This window comes from Eublepharis macularius, chromosome 4, assembly GCF_028583425.1.
Source record: "Eublepharis macularius isolate TG4126 chromosome 4, MPM_Emac_v1.0, whole genome shotgun sequence".
NCBI classification, from domain to species: Eukaryota; Metazoa; Chordata; class Lepidosauria; order Squamata; family Eublepharidae; genus Eublepharis; species Eublepharis macularius.
The window spans coordinates 94,350,515-94,369,052 of NC_072793.1; the positions used below are offsets into that span (position 1 = coordinate 94,350,515).

Consider the following 18,538-nt stretch of genomic DNA (forward strand, 5'->3'; position numbering starts at 1 on the left):
TTAATGCTTTAAGTGATAAACAGTTGTTAAGAGTTATTCATGAGCTGACCGCTGGTGACATGTGGAAATCTCTTGCGAAAATTAACAGGCAAGAATCAATTAAAACTAAAATTTTGCTAGTTAAACAATTGTATCAGATTCAAATGCAGCCTCATCAACAACTGAGAGATCATATTTCAAATTTCATGGAATTAACACAGAAATTAAGATCCCTTGGAAAAGAGATCCAGGATGAGGATTTGGCAATAATTTTGTTAAGTACCCTTCCTCAATCCTATGCAAGCATTGTGCATGTTTTAGAAATGCAAGAAAGTCTAAGCCTGAATTATGTACTTGCAAGATTGCAAGAAGGAAATCTTAACAGACAATTTCATAAAGATCAGTCCAGTGAACATGCCTTGAGGGTAAGTTCAAGAAATGATTTCTCCTGCAGTGTCTGTGGGAAGAGGGGTCACCTAAAAAGAAACTGCTGCTTTCTTGAATCACAAAGAGGGAGTAACTTCCCACCACGAGGAACAGAGACAAAAGGCTTTAGGAATGCAGACAGAGTCAATGGCTCACCTAATGCTAATAGCCGACCAAATGCCGGCAGATCAAATAAGAACTGTTTAAATGTTGTTGCAAAAGATGAAAGTGTATCCCAATGGACAGTAGATTCTGGGTGCAATCATCATTTAGCTAAAGATGAAGAGTTATTTAATGAAATGAATACGCATCACGACACATTATATACTGCTAATGGAGAAACTCTGACCACTTGGGGATGAGGGAATGTAACTGCATATTGTGCGCTACCCAGTGGCCAAGTTAGAGAAGTGCAGATTGTTGACTGTCTTTATATACCTGAACTAAAAAGCAACATCCTGTCTGTGTCAGCGATGGCTCAGAAGGGGATAAAGACTGTGTTCAAAGGAGAGAAATGTTTTATTAGCAATGAAGGTGAATTAATTGCACAAGGCACATTAAAGGATGGACTGTATCTGCTGGATTGCTCTGAAGGGGCAGTGAATTTAATTAAAGGGTGCAGTCACAAGAACTGTTCACATCTTATTCATAGAAGGCTTGGACATGCTAATATAGATTATATATATCAGCTTGAAAGGCAGAATCTGACTAATGATTTGCAAATGAGAAAATGTCCTGATGCAGAGAAATGTCTTTGCTGTATTCAAGCCAAAGGCACAAGACCTTCTTTCACCAAGCAGAGTGAGAAGCAAACCACGAAACCACTGGAGCTGATTCACAGTGATGTTTGTGGACCAATGGGAACAGTAACACCCAGTGGAAGTAAGTACGTTCTGACTTTTACTGATGATTTTTCAAGATTTACTGTAACATACCTGCTCAGAGAAAAGAGCCAAGTACTGGAGAAATTCAAGCTGTACCTAGCAATGGTGCAGAACAGATTCCAGAGAAAACCAATGGCTATCCACACAGACAATGGAGGCGAGTACGTGGGGAAGGAGATGACAAGCTTCCTAGCAGCTGAAGGAATAGAGCATCACCTGACCGTGCCCTATACCCCTGAACTCAATGGGACAGCGGAGAGGAAAAATTGTTCTCTCACAGAAATGTGCAGAAGTATGCTCCAAGAAGCAGAGCTACCTCAAAAATATTGGGGAGAAGCTATCAACACTGCCACCTATCTGCAGAACATGCTGCCTACAAAGGGTGCAAGCAGCACACCATTTGAACTGTGGTACAACCACAAGCCCAACGTAAGGCATCTGAGAGTGTTTGGATCAAAGGCCTACACTTATGTTCCAAAGGAAAAGAGGGCTAAGATGGATCTCAGAACAGAAGAAAGCATATTTGTTGGATATGCACTGGGATGCAAAGGATACCGAATCCTCAAACCAGAGACAGACACGGTGAAGATTCGCAATGTGGTGTACATTGATGAAAGAGAGAAGGCAAGCAAGCCAGACACCAGAGAATCTACACCAAGGGAAGCTGATACAGCACAGCAGCTAGACATTGTGCAACTCTGGGACCTGACTGAGGCACACGAGACACCTGCAGAGCCCACAGAAAGAGAAGGGGAAGCAGAGCCAAGTGTCAGACTCTCAGCCAGAACAAACAAAGGAGTTCCACCAATGAAATTCTCTTACCTGGCAAAAATAGAAGCTGTACCAGAACCTTCTAGCTGGGAAGACATAGAAGGAATGCCAACAAGAGAAGCAGAGAAATGGAGAAGAGCTGCAAAGGAAGAGATTGACTCTCTGATCCAGAACAAGACATGGATTCTCACAGAACTACCACCTGGAAAGAGGACAGTAGGATGCAAATGGATCTTCAAAACCAAACTTGATGCAGATGGAGAAGTACAGAAGTACAAAGCAAGACTAGTTGCAAACGGATATTCCCAGAAGTATGGAGAATACTATGATGAAACCTTTGCACCAGTAGTGAAACACACTTCAGTAAGAACACTACTGAGCATAGCAGCTGAAAGGAAGATACATGTGGAGCATCTGGATGTGAAAACTGCTTTTCTATATGGAGAGCTGAAAGAAGATGTGTATATGACACAGCCTCCTGGATTTGAACAGTCCAAAGACAGAGGACTTGTATGCAAACTGCAGAAGAGCATTTATGGACTGAAACAGGCTGCAAGGGCCTAGAACCAGAAACTGAACCAAATGCTCATCAAAGGATTCAAGCAAGGCGGGGCAAAACGCTGCCTGTACTCAAGAAAGAAAGACAACAAATGGACTTTTATTCTAATTTATGTAGATGATCTTCTTCTTTGTTATGAAAATCAACAAGATTGTGATGAAATAATTCAGCATCTGAACCAAGAGGTTGAGGTAAAGCGTCTTGGAAATGTCAGTTTTTATCTCAGCATTCAGACATAGCGAGAGGAAGATGGAAGCTATCTTCTCAATCAAAAGTAAAAGATCATGGACTTCCTAGACTACATGGATATGAAAGATGGAAAACCAACATGTACTCCAATGGAAACAGATTTCCTGAAGCAAGATGGAAACAATGAACCTCTGAGAAACATCAAAGTGTACAGAGAAGCAGTTGGAAAACTGCTCCACATAAGTACAGTAACCAGACCTGACATAGCAGCAGCAGTTGGAATACTGTGCAGGAAAAATGCATCACCAAGTGTGAATGACTAGCAAGCAGTCAAAAGACTGGCAAGATACCTGAGAGGTACTGCACAACTGAAGCTCAAGCTACCAGCAAGCGACAATCCCAGACTAGTGGGATTCATGGATGCTGACTGGGCAGAAGACATTACAGACAGAAAGTCTACCAGTGGGCAAGTGTTCTTTTATGGTGGAGGAGCAATCAGTTGGACGAGCAGAAAGCAAGACCTTGTAGCGGCATCAACTACAGAAGCTGAATACATATCAGCAGCAGAAGCATGCCAAGAACTCCAGTGGATTCTACAACTGTTAGAAGACTTTGGGATAGATGAACCCCAACCTATACAACTTTTTGAAGATAATCAATCTTGCATAAAACTTGCAAATAAAGAAAGAATTGGATCAAGAACCAAGCATGTTGACATAAAGAGTCACATTGTGAGAAATATGCAAGAAGAAGGGCTTGTTGAGCTACAGTACTGTCCCACAAAAGAAATGATAGCAGATATCCTCACCAAGCCACTTGCCAAAGAGAAGTTTCAAAGTCTATGTGAAAGACTGAATTTTCTGGACTTTGTACACTAGACATTGAGAAGGGGTGTTGGAAATAGCATTGTCTGGTGTACTGCAGCAGCAAGAAGGAAGAAGAGCCTTCCATGCAGGGGGCAGCAAGCATCACTTAGTTAGGACAGTGAGAGCAGCATCTCTCTTGATTCCTGGGGGTCATTTCCTTGTCTTGTCTCCTATTGGGCTAAACAGGGCAATATCTTGCTTCTCTTCTCTCCTGCCACACTTCTTTTCTCTCTCCCTGCAAGATGTAGTCAGATAGCAAGGAATCTCTCCTCTTTACTCTCAAGTATGTGTTTCCTCAAATAAACTTTTTGCCTCTTTAATCAGCACAGCGTAACTTCACTGCATTATTTGCACTCAGCTATCAGATTTTGCCTCCAGAGGAGCGGGCTGAAAGAAAACATTTGCTAGGAGACTGGGTGGGTGGGTGGGTGTAGTTGGTCGGTTGGTCTACAGTTCCTAACTAATTAACGGATCATCTGAGATCTCCTCCCTATGATACAGCCCTCCTTTTTGCCACCATTCAGGACCAGAAGACCTACTTTCCTATAGAATTCAATTTGTCTATTATCTGAGCCCTAAGCAATGTTCAGGCATGGGTGTCATCAGCATACTGACATTTTATCATATCATTTGATGACCTGTTCCATGGCTGAATATAGAAGTTAAACATTACTAAAGACAAAACAACCATGTCATAGTTCACATAATTCCCACATAGCATAGCAGCTATCACCCAGAAATGATCACACAGTCAGAGCGGGACCACAAGTGACGCCTGACACAGGTTGGACACTTGCCAGCTTCCCTCAAGTTTTAATGGGAAATGTAGGCAGCTTGGCGGAATGTTGGACAAGTGACAGTTGAAAAGTCCATTGGACAGCAGTCAGAGAGTCAAGCTGCAAGACCAGGATGCCTACATTTCCCATCAAAACTTGAGGGAAGCTGACAAGTGTTCAACCTGTGTCAGGCGTCACTTGTGGTCCCACTCTCAGATAAGAACAATGACATCATAAAGTAGTACCTCCAAGAACCTCAGATAATCCAGAAAGATTTCGTGTGTCAAATACCACTGAGAGTTTCAGAAATGATAACAGGATCACACTCCTCTTATGAGTCTTTAGATGGAGATCATCAACCAGGCCAAGCTATTACCATCCTGAAACCTGACTTATAGGTGTTTAACATTAAAATCCTAAGCAAAGTTATTCCAGTCTAAACCCATCAATGGGGTTAGACTGGAGTAACTCTGCTTAGGATTTCACTTTAGGTTTCCTTCATCTATGCCTTGGTTCCAAATGACATCTGCAAGAAAATAGGCTGTATTTTCACCAGGCTGTTCTGGAACTAAGCGGATTAGCTACTAAAGGGAAACTATTCAGTATCAAACAAGCCGTGTATAGCACAGCTGTTGCATAGTATTCCACTATTTACCCTCCCCTCCAGTAGAACCATTATACAAACAATGAAATATTACATTGTTGGGTAGCAAAACAAAATCTCCTAGCGCAGTAGTTCTCAACCTTTTGTATCTTATGTCCACCAATCACTCTATTAAAGAATATGGGTTCCACTATGATAAAAACAAAATACCCACTTTCCCCAAAAAGAACATTTGTATATTTGCAGGCATTCTGTTATTAACATCCCCAAAAATCACAGACTGATCATTTCTAGCTGGTAGGGTTGGCAGAAGATGTTCAAGTGGGCATGTCACATGTTCAAGTGGACATGTGGATCGAAGGAGAACAAATTCTTAGTAACTGTTATGAAAACCCTCTGTCTCACTACTCGTGCATTCCACCGATGGTACGCATAGCAATGGTTGACAATCACTGTCCTAGTGGACAAAGCCTGAGGATACTAGAGAGCACCACAGGTATTAGATGACGGCAGAGGCATGAAAACTCCAGTGATTCAGATAATATTGTCCAAAAGGTTTTGGACTACATGATGTCTGCATCAGTTCCCTCACCTTGGTAACAGTAGTCATAGTAGTGGTAGGCACTGTGGTTGTCCAAGGAATCACATAAACAATAACGGTAGCTGTGGTGCTAAAGCGAGGTGTGCTACGGCTATCTGTCACTTCCACCAGAAGCTCATAAATTAGTGGGTCAAAAATACCATCACGATTGTAGGAGAATATTTTATGGAACAGTGTACTCCCTTGCATGTAAAATCGCTCATTTGTGTTACCTGCGGAAAAGAGAAAGAGCATATTTGGACTGCAAACTCATACGTGTGCTTTATACCAGCTCCTCTCAGGGAATCCTAATGTTTGGTGAGGGTGCTGTCAGTTCTCTGTTAGAGATTCCTAGCCCTATTCACCCACCCATCTATAATTCTCAGTTCTGGGAGAATCAGTCAGTTTGTGAGTATAGATATGTTCACAGCATCATATTTACCTTTTAGGGAAAGCTACCTTTTCCTCTCTCCTTGCAGAGGCTTGCACACCCCACTTTTCAGATATGCTCTCTCATACTATTTCTTGGGCGTCCAGCCTTTCCTAACCCCCATAGTACTCCCATTACTAGCACACTCTTCTCCACTGAAGCTATCTAGTCTTAATCTGCAGCACATACCTACCTCCTCTGAGGGCAGAACAACAGGCTGTATTTAGTTCAGTGTTCATTTTTATAGACTTTTCAAAGAACGTCTACTGGAGCAGCTGGAGTAACTTCAGGGTAGCTTTTATCGTGGGAAAATGGCAGTGGATGAAAAGTTTAATCCATACCCTTCCCCAACCACATGGACCATTCTTTTCCTCAATAAAGCGACCCCAGTGATTTCTATGGGGGCAAAAATGCACAGAGAACTACAGGTAATGTGTGTAGTTCCACCCTAAGTCCCTCTTCTCCAGTAGTTTCACAGGGGCTCAAAGATGCTCCTGTTTTGAGCCTGATTAAATCTGCTCCCTCGCATCTTGCCCCATGCATTCCATACCACCAACAATGGTGTAGGCCAGTTGACTTCCTTCCTCATTATCGTGGCACTGCAGTGTCAGGATGTTTGTGTTGCTGGCCAATGTGGAATATATGGTATGCTGCTGAAAGGCAGGTGTACACACAGGAGCCTCGTCATTCACATTCTAGGAATAGGGAAAGGGTTCATATGTATCAGCACACCTGGAATATTGGAAAGGAGTATTCCTGATCTTTCTTCAGCCACTTTCAGTTCTTACTGCTGCAAGCCACTGTAACATCTGTGAAGCTTTGCACTGTTTTGCATGAGCCAAATTAAAAGTCCCTTTCTGCTCTCCTCCATGAACCAGAGGTTGGCATGCAGCGGGTAGTCACAGCCCCTCAGTAGTTTCTTTTGGCTGAAAAACTTCCTGCCCGTGCTGGTTTGGTCCACGCCACATCAAATTAGCCTATACAAGAACTGAATGTGTTCACAACCTGGGTTCCTTTTCATTATTCATTGTTCATAAAACTGTATCATAAACATCAAAATTCATGAGCTTTCCATCCCCTTTCCTCTCCTAATAAAATGGAAAGTGCAATCATGAGAATGTCAAAAATGTTGGGGGAAAGTGGGTTAAAATAGTTAAATTCAGAGTTGCAATGGATCTTGAACAATAGAGTCAGATGCTTGTTTGATTTGAAGAAAACATTTACTCTAAAGGAAAAAGGTACACAGGATTGCTACAAAAACAAAGAACTCTATTTCCTACATCTTTATTCTACAAAGACCAAAGAGCAATATAGAGATTCCGCTTCTTCTTGACACTTAGAGAGGAAGTCACCTGACCTGTTAACCAATAGTAGTTTCTCAGTTTCCCTGCTTTCAGATAGATAAGGCTATTGGCTCTCTGCCAGGTTTCCTTCCAAGTCATTAAAAACCGGGAGTACGCTGGGTAAAAACATTAACCCCGTAATAACTGAATGTCAGACCTTGCAACCTTGTTCATTTCGATGGTTGTTGTGGGTTTTCTGGGCTGTACTGCCGTGGTCTTGGCATTGTAGTTCCTGACGTTTTGCCTGCAGCTGTGGCTGGCATCTTCAGATGCCAGATGAAGATGCCAGCCACAGCTGCTGGCGAAACGTCAGGAACTACAATGCCAAGACCACGGCAATACAGCCCGGAAAACCCACAACAACCATCGTTATCCGGCCATGAAAGCCTTCGACAATACTTGTTCATTTCATTATTCATTATTCATAAAACTGAATCACAAACACCTAAATTCATGAGCTTTCCACTCCCCTGCCTCTCCTAATACAATAGAAAGTGCAATCATTAGAATGTCAAAAGCACAGAGATAATTGCCTCTTTTTCTGTGCTTTAAACAGGAATACAACAAGCAGAAATTCAACAGATGCAGTGTTCGCTTCATAGAGACATAATAGTAGGTGAAATTTTTGCTTGTCATATAACTATTAAGGGAATAGAATTCCAGTCAGGAAGCAAAGATGGCAACCATGCTGTGAGACAAAAGTGAAAGGCTATATTTCCAGGTGCAGGAAAATTTAGAATGTTTGAAATAAGACCAGCCAATAAGTAAAAGCTCTGGGGCAACTTTTGAAAAGTTCAGAGTCAAGGCAGAATATTATGGTCAGAGATGTCTAATGGAAAAGGTATTTGAACATGTGTGTGTCCAAGTGCTGGAAAAGGCGGGAGTGTGGCTCACAGTAGACATCTGCTTTGAGGACATCATGGCTCAAAAGCAGGATATAAAAAAAACAAATTAAAAATTTGATCTCCTGAGACACTGGTATTATGGCTGCCCATATCATTTCTATGTGTTTTTAATAGTTTACGTATAAGCATACTGAGCATACTATGCTGTGCTCTAGTGCCATAGATGTATACTTGAGGTCCAAGCATCATTTCTCCCTGTGCTCCATCATGGTATCTTCGCTCATCTGAACAGGACCTTCTGCAGGTACCACCTTGCACATGGGTAAAATCAACAGCTGCCCATACATGTGCTTTCTTTGATGTGGCCCCCACTTTATGAAACACCTTGCCTGAAGCTCCCACTCTCAGGAAGTGGGAAGCTCAGGAAAGCTCCCACTCTCTTGGCTTCACACAAACTGTGCAAAAGTGAATTATTCAGGAGGGCTTTAAACTCAGGTAATAGGCCTGTGCTGTAAGAAGTGACTCAGACAGGTGTCTTGGGATAGGGACTGTAGAACTATACTACTGGGTACTGTCTGTTGGAGTAGATATACTCCTACTGGGAGTTTCCATGTTGTTTAATACATCATATTAAATTGCTCATGTTTTGTTTCTGCAGTGTTTCATGTCTGTATTCAGACCTATGCTTGTTTTCAAATTTCTGCAGTCCATATCGGCTGCTCATGTTGACTTACACGTGTAATCTGCCCTGAGTCTCAATAAGAAAGATGGGCTATAAATAGCATAAAATAAAATAAATAAAAAACATAAAAGTATGTTTTGTTTGTGAAATGACATAAATAAGACTATATCATGATTGCACGCTTCCAGGCTGCATTGGCTCTAGTACTGTACCCTTGTAACCACAACTACCACCACCCCCATTAGGCCCTGCATGCTCTTCCCATGTTCCACTTACCAGTACATTAATGGTAATGTTACAAAAGTTTATCTTTGGAAGTAGTGAATTTGCATCATTGTCCAGATCCTTCAGACTGATGGTCAGGTGATATGTTGTTTGTTCTTCATAGTCCAATGGGCCCAATACATACAGATTTCCTGTGCCACACACAAAAGACCATTCCTTTGTATTTCATGTTAGTTACTTAGTGATAACAATCACCTCTGTAACCATATTCACAATGACCGTTTATGAGAATCCCCACTTCCTTTGTTTAACCACTCTAATTTTGACTGTGGTAGCATAGTTAAAGCACAGTATTTAGCATATAAGCCTGAGTAGTGGGACTATAAGACTATATCAGTAAGCTTACAGAGTTCATACAATGCTAGTATACTTACCTGTGCGACGACTAATGTAGAAAGCATCTCCTCTTTGAAGGATGCTGTATTCAATGTTGTTGAAGGGATAGTCTCGGTCAGTGCCACTGAAATTGGCAACAAAGCTTCCGAAGGCAGCATTCTCTGGTATACTAGAGGAGAACCGTGGTGAGCACTCTGGCATGTATTCATTCACCCTGCTTACTGTCACCAGCACTGGTATTTTGGCTAAAAAAAAGGCAGAAAAACAAGCTCAAGAAACTTGGGTGAACAGAGTTGCAGCAGGAAATACTGGATTGGCTCTCAACTGATCTGCATAATAAACAGGTATAGCTAGTAACAAGCAATAAGTAGAGTTAGATGAGGATAACTAAACCTATGTGCAGATTTTTAATTGCATGTTGTTTTCATTATCATTGTAACACTCGTTGAGTCCAACAACTACAACATTCGATATCACACTTCAGGACAACAATGCCTGCTCAGAGCGGTTTACAAAGTGTGTTATTATCCTCACAACAATCACCCTGTGAGGTGGACGGGGCTGAGAGAGCTTTAGAAGAGCTGTGACTGACCCAAGGTCACCCAGCTGGCTTCAGGCGGGGGAGTGAGGAATCAAGCCCAGCTCTACAGATTAGAGTCCCACCGCTCTTAGCCACTATAAGGTAGGTGCAAAAGGCTCAGGATGAATGACTGAATAAACTACCGATTATGATAACGATTATGACAGAACCATTGGTTTAAGCTCAGATCATCTGACTCATTTTTATATAAAGTTAGAGGGAATTTTCCAGTTTTTAAAGCAAAGGAGGCATGCAGATTGAGAGGATGTCTGGATTCAAATCTCTACTAAGCCATGACACTTATTAGACCAGTCACTCACTCTCAGCATAATTTACTCTAAAAGGTTGTTGAGAAGATATAATAGGGGACAGAAAACCATCCACAGCTCCTTGGAGGAAAGTCAGGGTTAAAATCTAATACATAGATAAATAGATCTGCAACGATTATGTGTAGTCAGAACATGTTCAAGGGTGAACCAGATTCTGGAGAGGCATGGCTTATAACAACCCAAACAAATAGCTACTTTTACACCTTTTCATTATGGACTTCAATGCTGACTGATTTGCACAGTTTATTTATTCTTGTATTTATTTACTGGATATTTCCAGTCATTACAGCACAAGCCACTAAGCAGAGTTTCTGTAGTCTAAGTCTGTTGATTTCAATGGGCTTAGAGTGAAGAACTCTGCATAGCATTGCATTGTAAAGCATATTCCCTAAACCTACTAGGAACATGATTTTTCCCTATACAGGTAAGTCCACAACCAAATTTCTCTGCATGTCCCTTTTAAAAATAGTTTAAAACATCCATTCGATTTTCTGTACAATTTCCATATTTCTATGTTTGTTGTTTCTGTTCTTCTGTGCTTTTGAGAAGCTTTACACTTAAATCAGTCGTTGTGTACTGAGGTAAGTGCAGTGCTCCACAACCTTTGAAGGTGGTCTATGCTGCACTTTCTATTTGTTTTTGTTTTTTTACCAGAGATCACATGCAGTTGTTGCTTGTCCAAGACAAATTTAATCAGTAAGCATCTCCTTTTATGTCCCGGTCCGTCGGGCAAGTTCTAACATCAAATCAGCTTCTGCGAACAATAGCTTCTGATTGCCTCTTTCAGTATACTAACCAGACCATAATGCATCACTTGAAGTCTCCCTTTCCAGAACTGTTAATATTCTGTTGATTTGTTCTTTGCAAACAAACACCGTTATTATTTTGTGCTCATCTGGATGCTATAAAAACATGACTCTTTTGCAGTCAACTACAACTTTAAGGGTGGGTGATCTGTAAAAATTCCACAGCTTGTTTAAAGGTTTTCCGTATGGCTTAACAAGGCCTTGTATGTAACACAGCCTTTGAGGGTTTTAGCTCCCTGTACTGTACCTTGGTCACAATTCAATTACAGTTCAGCTCATTTTAGTTTAGGATTGCCAACTCCATCTTGGGAAATTCCTTGAGATTTGGGGGCAGTGTCTGGGGAGGGCAGAGTTTGGGGAGTGAACTCAGTAGGGATATGTTGCCATACAGTCCACCACACAAAGTTGCCATTTTTGCCAGGAGAACTGGTATTTGTAGCCTAGAGATCAGTTGTAATTCCAGGATATCACTAGGCTCCATCTGGAAGTTGGCAGTAGAGATGGGCACGATCCCAAAAAAATTAACAATCCAGCTGATCGTGGATCGGCACCGGCGACGATCCCGAATTAACAATCCACACCGATCATCTCCCGTTCCCGAGCCGTGGATCGTGGATCGTGGAGGCCAAAGCAGGCTGCGCTGCTATTCCCAGCTATGTGGGAAGGTGGGTGGTGGTGGTGGCCGCCGGGCCTGGCGGGCACAGGGAGGCGGCGACGAGCCGCCTCCCCTCAGGTCCCATTCATTAACACAGGAGGTCTGTGTTTGGCCGTCAGAGCTGCCTATCAGGGTTTGCAGGGATGAGATTGGAGTGCCCATGGCTACAGAACACCCCCTTCCCCCTCCCTCCCCGGGTGTCTTCTCCCAACTTGTGACTACTTTGCTGCTCCGTGGTTGGAAGGAAGCCCTGCTGATCAAGGAAAGCTGGGCTTCCATTTGGGTTTCCAGGGCGACAGAAGGAGGGCAAACAGAGCTCAGGCTTTCCCCTGGCTCCATTGCCAGAGGAATAGATTGCTGGTGCCTGAGTGTCTGGATCCCCGATCCGAGCCTGAACGCAATGATCCAGGCCTCTCCCGATCGCTGGATCATTGGCCGTGGACGATCACAATCCACCGGGTCACGATCGCACGATCGTCATTATCGTGGGTTTTTTTCTATCGTAATGCGGATCATGCCCATCTCTAGTTGGCAGCCCTGTAATGAGCTTCAGTGAGTTCAATGAGGAAGTTAGGGATGAGGTTAAATCATTTTTACTCAGATCACTAGACATTTTTTATGTCTATGTTCAGGACTCATTTTGAGGGGGAACACACAGGAACGCAGTTCCAGCAGTTCCCCAAAGAGGTCACATGTCAGGTGGCCCTGCCCACTTGACTCTCAGCCATTTTGGGCCCGTTTCAGCCTGGATTAGGGCCAAAATGGCCCGGATCAGGCCTCTGACAGGTGGTGGATCACTCTCCCGCTCAGCAGCAGCCCGATTCTGACCATTTTGGGTCCCTTTTCAGCCATTTTCAGCCCCTTTTTGCCATTTTGGGCCCAGTTTCGTCCCTGAATGGCCAGGATTGGGTCCAAAACAGCCATGATAGGTGATGTCAGGGGGTGTGGCATATGCAAATCGGTTATGCTAATGACACACTTCCAGTGATGTCAAGGGGCATGGCATATGCTAATGAGTTATGCTAATGAGTTCCTCCAGCTCTTTTTCTATGAAATGACCCCTGTCTATGTTACATCTTGGTTTGTTTGCAGCCAGCTATTTTACTGGTTGTTCATTGGTCATTGTGGTCAGTCAACTAAAGTTTTAAATCTGGGGTCTTCTTCTAACCTAACAGCTTCCTCTCTTGGAGTATTTTTGGAAAGAAAACTGGAAGCCATGAAAGCTAGAAACAGAAGCCAGTGTTTATATTTGCTACACTCAAATGGCAAATCAATATGCACAACAATTGCTTCATTGCTTATTCAGGTTTGTGCAGAAATGGAATGAAGATTGCAGTGAAGCACAAATTCCCTTTCCCTTTGTGTGTAAACTGTGGAGTGGAGGGAGGTGATATATATTAGCAGGGCTTTTTTTCTGGGAAAAGAGGTGGTGGAACAGTGGGTTGCCTTAGGAGAAAATGGTTACATGGCTGGTGGCCCCGCCTCCCTGATCTCCAAGCAGAGGGGAGTTTAGATTGCTCTCTGCGCTGCTCAGCGGCGCGGAGAGCAATCTATACTACCCTCTGTCTGGAGATCAGGGGGCAGGGCCACCAGCCATGTGACCATTTTCAAGAGGTTCCGGAACTCTGTTCCACCGCATTCCCACTGAAAAAAAGCCCTGTATATTAGGGATGTGGCACTGGAGAAGAAGGTTTTGTCTCTTCTCCCTCTGCACCATATCCCAAGTTGAAATCACCCTCCAGCTGCTTTTAGCCCTCATAAGTTAAAAAAGACAGATCCAATGCTAATAACTCTCTTTTCCCTCCCTAGTAGGGCTAAAACTAGTCCAATTCATACCCACCCCGTGGCTGCCTTTTGAGGCTGTTAACGTCAGAGATCTGACCATGGACCAGTGTTGCATGGCATTTTACCATTCATTGTCAAACCAACTTTTGCAGGCAGAAGGACTAGATACTTGATTTAAAAAAAAACAAAAAAATGAAAGCTAAGAATCAAGGCAAAACTCTTGAAAGTGCTTAGTAATATTTCCATTCAGAAGTCAGAGCAGGGATCAGGGCATGCAGCTTTGCATAACATAGCTTTTTGTAAATGTGCTTAATTTGTATAATGTATACAAATTAACACAGTTCAGTTTCTTTTATTGCAGCATGTAGGTTCACAAAAGCCCAAAGGGAAGCATTTACTAGCACAAGCAATGTATAGATGAAGTGGGGTTCTGCTATAAATCCAAAATCCAGTTTATAATATAATATATTGAAAACAGGCTTCGTATGGCCAAGACTGAACACATTTTGACAACAATCCTTTTAATGACAAGAAATGTGACATTAGGAAAAGTAATACTAAGTCTGGGATTTGAGTTAACTTGGTGCAGAATTTTGATTTTTCTTTTCTTTTAAAAAAGCACCAAGTACACACCGCCTTGTCCTTAATTCCGCTCTGATGTTCAACATGTGGTTGCCTACTACCTGCATTAACTTGACTCTTAGATCCCAATTCTAATCTCTCTCCTAATCCAGACAACAGTCACAGACAGCATTAAGAGCAGTAGCAGACCAGCTCCTGGACCCTTTTCAGTTTGGTTTCACGCTGGGCTATTGGACAGAGATGGTTCTAGACAAAGGCTGTGCTTCTTTGCTGCTGCTCCTGGATCTATCTGCAGCTTTTGATACAGTAGATGATGCTATCCTGTTGAGGCATTTAAAGGCAGAAGTGGGCATCAGAGGAAGTGTCTTATACTGGTTTAAATTGTTCCTTATAGAATGGACATAAAAGGTTTCTGTTGGAGACCAGCTATCTTCAGAGCAGTAATTATCTTGCAGGGTCCCACACGGTGCAATCTTATTCACATTATTCAACCTCAGTGTAAAGTCATTAAGAGAAATCATTCATAGCTATGAGATTTGATGTCATCAATATACAGATGACAACCAGATCCATATCTCATTATCCAATCCCCAGGTGATACAGTACAGATCTTGAGTCACTATCAGACAACTGTGGTCAAAGGCTAAAAGCAAACAAATTGAAACTGAACCCAAACAAGATAGCAGTGATACTGGTTATCCTGCACTCTGTAGGCAGGCTGGGTCTAGGCTCCTCTGGAGTGAGCCTCAGGTTTGGATGACTAGACAGAAGAACATAGACTGGGGCTTGGGGCTACAGCACAGGCCATGCACGTAGTGAACCAGTTGATCCAGAAGTGCAGCCTTCCCAAGCCTCAGCCTAAATAGGCTGGGATTTGGTCTGGTTCAACTGCACTTGCTGGCAGGTATGGAGGCTCCTGAGACTGTGCTGTGCTTTGGCCAGGATCCTGCAAAGAAGTACTGCTCCCAAAGCCTTGTTCTGGATCCAGGCAGGGAGTGCACAGTGCCAGTCTGGCACTTTTCTTTATTTGCACTGCCTTGGCTCACACTAATGCTGCTGTTGTAGTGTGGAAATAGATCCTGAGGGGCTATGGACCAGTTTTTTAAAACAGGTACTAGGGTTGTACTGTAAGTAAATGGTTCAGAAAGATGCTTTGGTAAAGGGATAGGGACTCTAGACTATACTACTGTGTACTGTCTGTTGCTACAGGTATGCTCCTATTGGTTATAGTTCCACAACATTTAATATGTCATTTAATATGTCCACATCATTTAATATGCTCTGAGTGGGCGTTAAGTTGTCCTGAAAGGTGGTATATAAATCGAATGTTATTATTATGTTAAATTGCTTGTGTTTTGTTTCAGCATTGTTTCAGCTCTGTATCAGATTTCTGCTTCTTTTCAAATTTCAGCAATTCATACCCAATTGTACTGTTTATTGACTGTCCCAGCCATTGACCAGTTTGACTTACCCTGTGTAATCCACTTTGAGTCTCAATGAGAAAGGTGGACTATAACTAAAGTAAAAATAAATAAATAAAGGTAAAGCTACAGCTGTATTCAGCTAGGATAGTACTGTTGAGAGGCCGTTTCTACTTTCTTAATCCTATACTTACCCACAAGTTAGTCCTTAAATGAATCTGCTGAGATTCCCAACTCCCTGTGACCTCCTATGTTCAGTATTAAGAAAGAGCCATGATCCAACAAAGCCTATGAGATGGTTTTAGTGAGTGTGACATTATATGCTGCAATGGAAAAATACTCACTGGTTTGTTGGGGGCTTCCACTGTCTGTTACCAAAATGGTGGCCTGGTACTGGAATTTAAAGCTGGCCATGGCTGCAGAGTCACAATCCAAAGTGGTATTCACCTGCCAAGACCCATATACAGAGCAGTCAGAAGAACTCTATAGCTGTTAATCCATAGACACTAAGCCTCAACTGAAGTGAATGGTATCTACTGCTAAAGAAGATGCTCTATCTGCAAAGATGGCAGTGCTTAAGCTTAAGCTCTTGTTAATAGATATGATGCCTCTGCTACACAAACAGTGCAATCCTAAGAAGAGTCAGAATACTAGCCATATGGTTGAAAGAGGGCTCTCCCAAGGTGCAGATTTCCTTAAATATTGCAATGCTGTAGGGTTGCCAGCTCCAAGTTGGGAAATTCCTGGAGATCTGCGGGGTGAAACCTGGAGAAACCTGGAGAAAGGGGGGGTTGGGGAGGGAAAGGACCTTGACATGGCATAATTTCATAGAGTCCACCCCAAAAGTAGCCATTTTCTCCTGGTGAACTGATCTCTGTGGCCTGGAGACCAGTTGTAATTCCAGGAGATCTCCAGCCACTGCCTGGAGGCTGGCAACCCTACAATGCTGCCTAGACATGAGGATTTACTGAAGCCTAAACCTTTGCTTATCATCTTCCCCTTTCCCTGGTTTCACAGATATAAGGAAGTAGTCCACTCTGAAGCCTTACCCGCAGCATATTATTCTCCATAGAAAAACTATAGGGAGGAATTTGGCTGTTCTCCATTTGGTACTGAAGGGATATGTTGTCACCATCTTTATGAACACAAGACACAGGTGTCAGGCTCATCCCAATGGGAGAAGTCTCTGGAATCTCAGTCCTGGGATTAAACAGCATTAGCCAGTGACAATGGTTAGAGGATGCAGAAGGGTAAAAAAAAAATATGTGAAGGGGAAAAGATTCTGGCTGTCTCAATTTTTTAGAAGCAAATACCGTGTCACTGTTGACAGAAGGGACCAGGGCACAGGCATAGCAAGGTTTCACAATAAAGCCACTCTGCTTGTCTTTTAGACACAGTATTTGTGTTCTTGTTTCTCCAACTCTTTAAATCTTTAGATCAACGATAGTACTGGCTCCCAACCAGTACAGGAAGTCATAGACCACAATTTCCTCTCAGAAAAAGAGTTAGAACACAAGCATCTCAACATTCTGAATACTGCTGTGTGGTAATCAATACTCCACAAACAACTAGGGAGAGCCTCCTCCCCTCTCATATTCTTGGTCTTCTTGGCCCTGTGCTTTTTACTGGCTCAAGCTACTGCAAGACTCCATTGCCCTCTAGGTACTTACACATATATAGCAGGGTGACACACGAGTCCTTGCAGGTTCCACCGTTGTACAGTAATGTTGATTATGATGGTGGCACTATCAGTGGGATGGAGCATATTGTAGGCTCTCACCTCCAGCAACGTGTGGGCCAATCCTGGATTGCGGTCCAAATCTAAGTTGTATGTGTTCTTAATCTCACCTGTCACTGCATGCAGGCAATAGAGGTTGAGATCAGCAAGCCCCTTTGAGGGCAAGAAGGCAGACATAATGTGAAGGTCATGTTGCTAATAGTTAAGTCCTTCCTGAGGCCATCTGGATGCCTTGCTGCCCCCACTTGGACTACACTTACCAGAATCAATGGTGAAATAGTCTGTGCCTGGAGACACAATCTGGTAGAGCACATGCCCTTCTCCCCCATAGGCATGGACACGTGTGACAGTCTGGAAGGGACCTTGGTTTTCCAACACAGACACTGCTTTCGATGACTCCCTGAATCAGGAAGAGAGCAGTATGAGTCTGTATACTGAACCAGCAGCCCACATGAACCTTGTTGTCCACCCTGGCTATTCAGAGTTAAGGTCACTTGCTCTAGGATTGCGTACGAGCAGTAGAACATTAACAACAAAAACATCTGACATGCTCATTTAAGGGGCCTTGAGTCTTGGCTGATCAGTACAGTCCTAGCAGTGTATATGACCAGAAAAATGCCCCAAAATGCCTCTAGAAGCCCTTCTAAGCCTCCAAAAGCCCATTATGTTCTTCGGAGAATATGGTAAAATGGTTCTAACCCTTTTATAATGTTTGGTGGTTGTTTTTCAGAAAGGGCATACAGCACACTGTGCATTCTGTGTTGCCCAGGGCCACAGGAGCAGAGCAAGCAGTACACCTTCCCTGCGACTCTACGAGGCCCCTATAGTAAGAAAATCACCTTACTGAATTTCAGCTGTAAAGTCCAGATTGTGGAATTATATGTATCTTCAGACTACAGCCTGTCTGACATGCTGCTGAAGAGGCGTCACTGGAAAAAGTAACAACTTGGGAATACCAAAGGCCTGCTAGTAGGTTTTATCTTGGCTGTTCAAAGGACTGTCAGATACCTGGACTGTGGCGATCTTGCTCATACCTGATTATGGCATAAGGGGTTGTAGATGGGCTCCTTGTGTGCTACTCATTACC

The 18,538-nt window shown here is 42.9% G+C and overlaps 1 protein-coding gene across 3 annotated transcripts in view; it reads right to left on the minus strand.

The window, feature by feature from the left end:
• The window catches only part of CDHR4 (cadherin related family member 4), a 44,049-nt gene that overhangs the window by 8,984 nt on the left and 16,527 nt on the right, over positions 1-18,538 (minus strand). For all 3 annotated transcript variants that reach the window (XM_054975332.1, XM_054975331.1, XM_054975330.1), the window contains exons 8-15: positions 17,712-17,851; positions 17,384-17,567; positions 16,763-16,913; positions 16,058-16,160; positions 9,594-9,800; positions 9,211-9,350; positions 6,615-6,759; positions 5,647-5,867 (exon numbers count right to left, since the gene is read on the minus strand). In XM_054975332.1, coding sequence (XP_054831307.1) covers positions 5,647-5,867; positions 6,615-6,759; positions 9,211-9,350; positions 9,594-9,800; positions 16,058-16,160; positions 16,763-16,913; positions 17,384-17,567; positions 17,712-17,851 — 1,291 coding nt within the window. The remainder of the gene's footprint in view (positions 1-5,646; positions 5,868-6,614; positions 6,760-9,210; positions 9,351-9,593; positions 9,801-16,057; positions 16,161-16,762; positions 16,914-17,383; positions 17,568-17,711; positions 17,852-18,538) is intronic.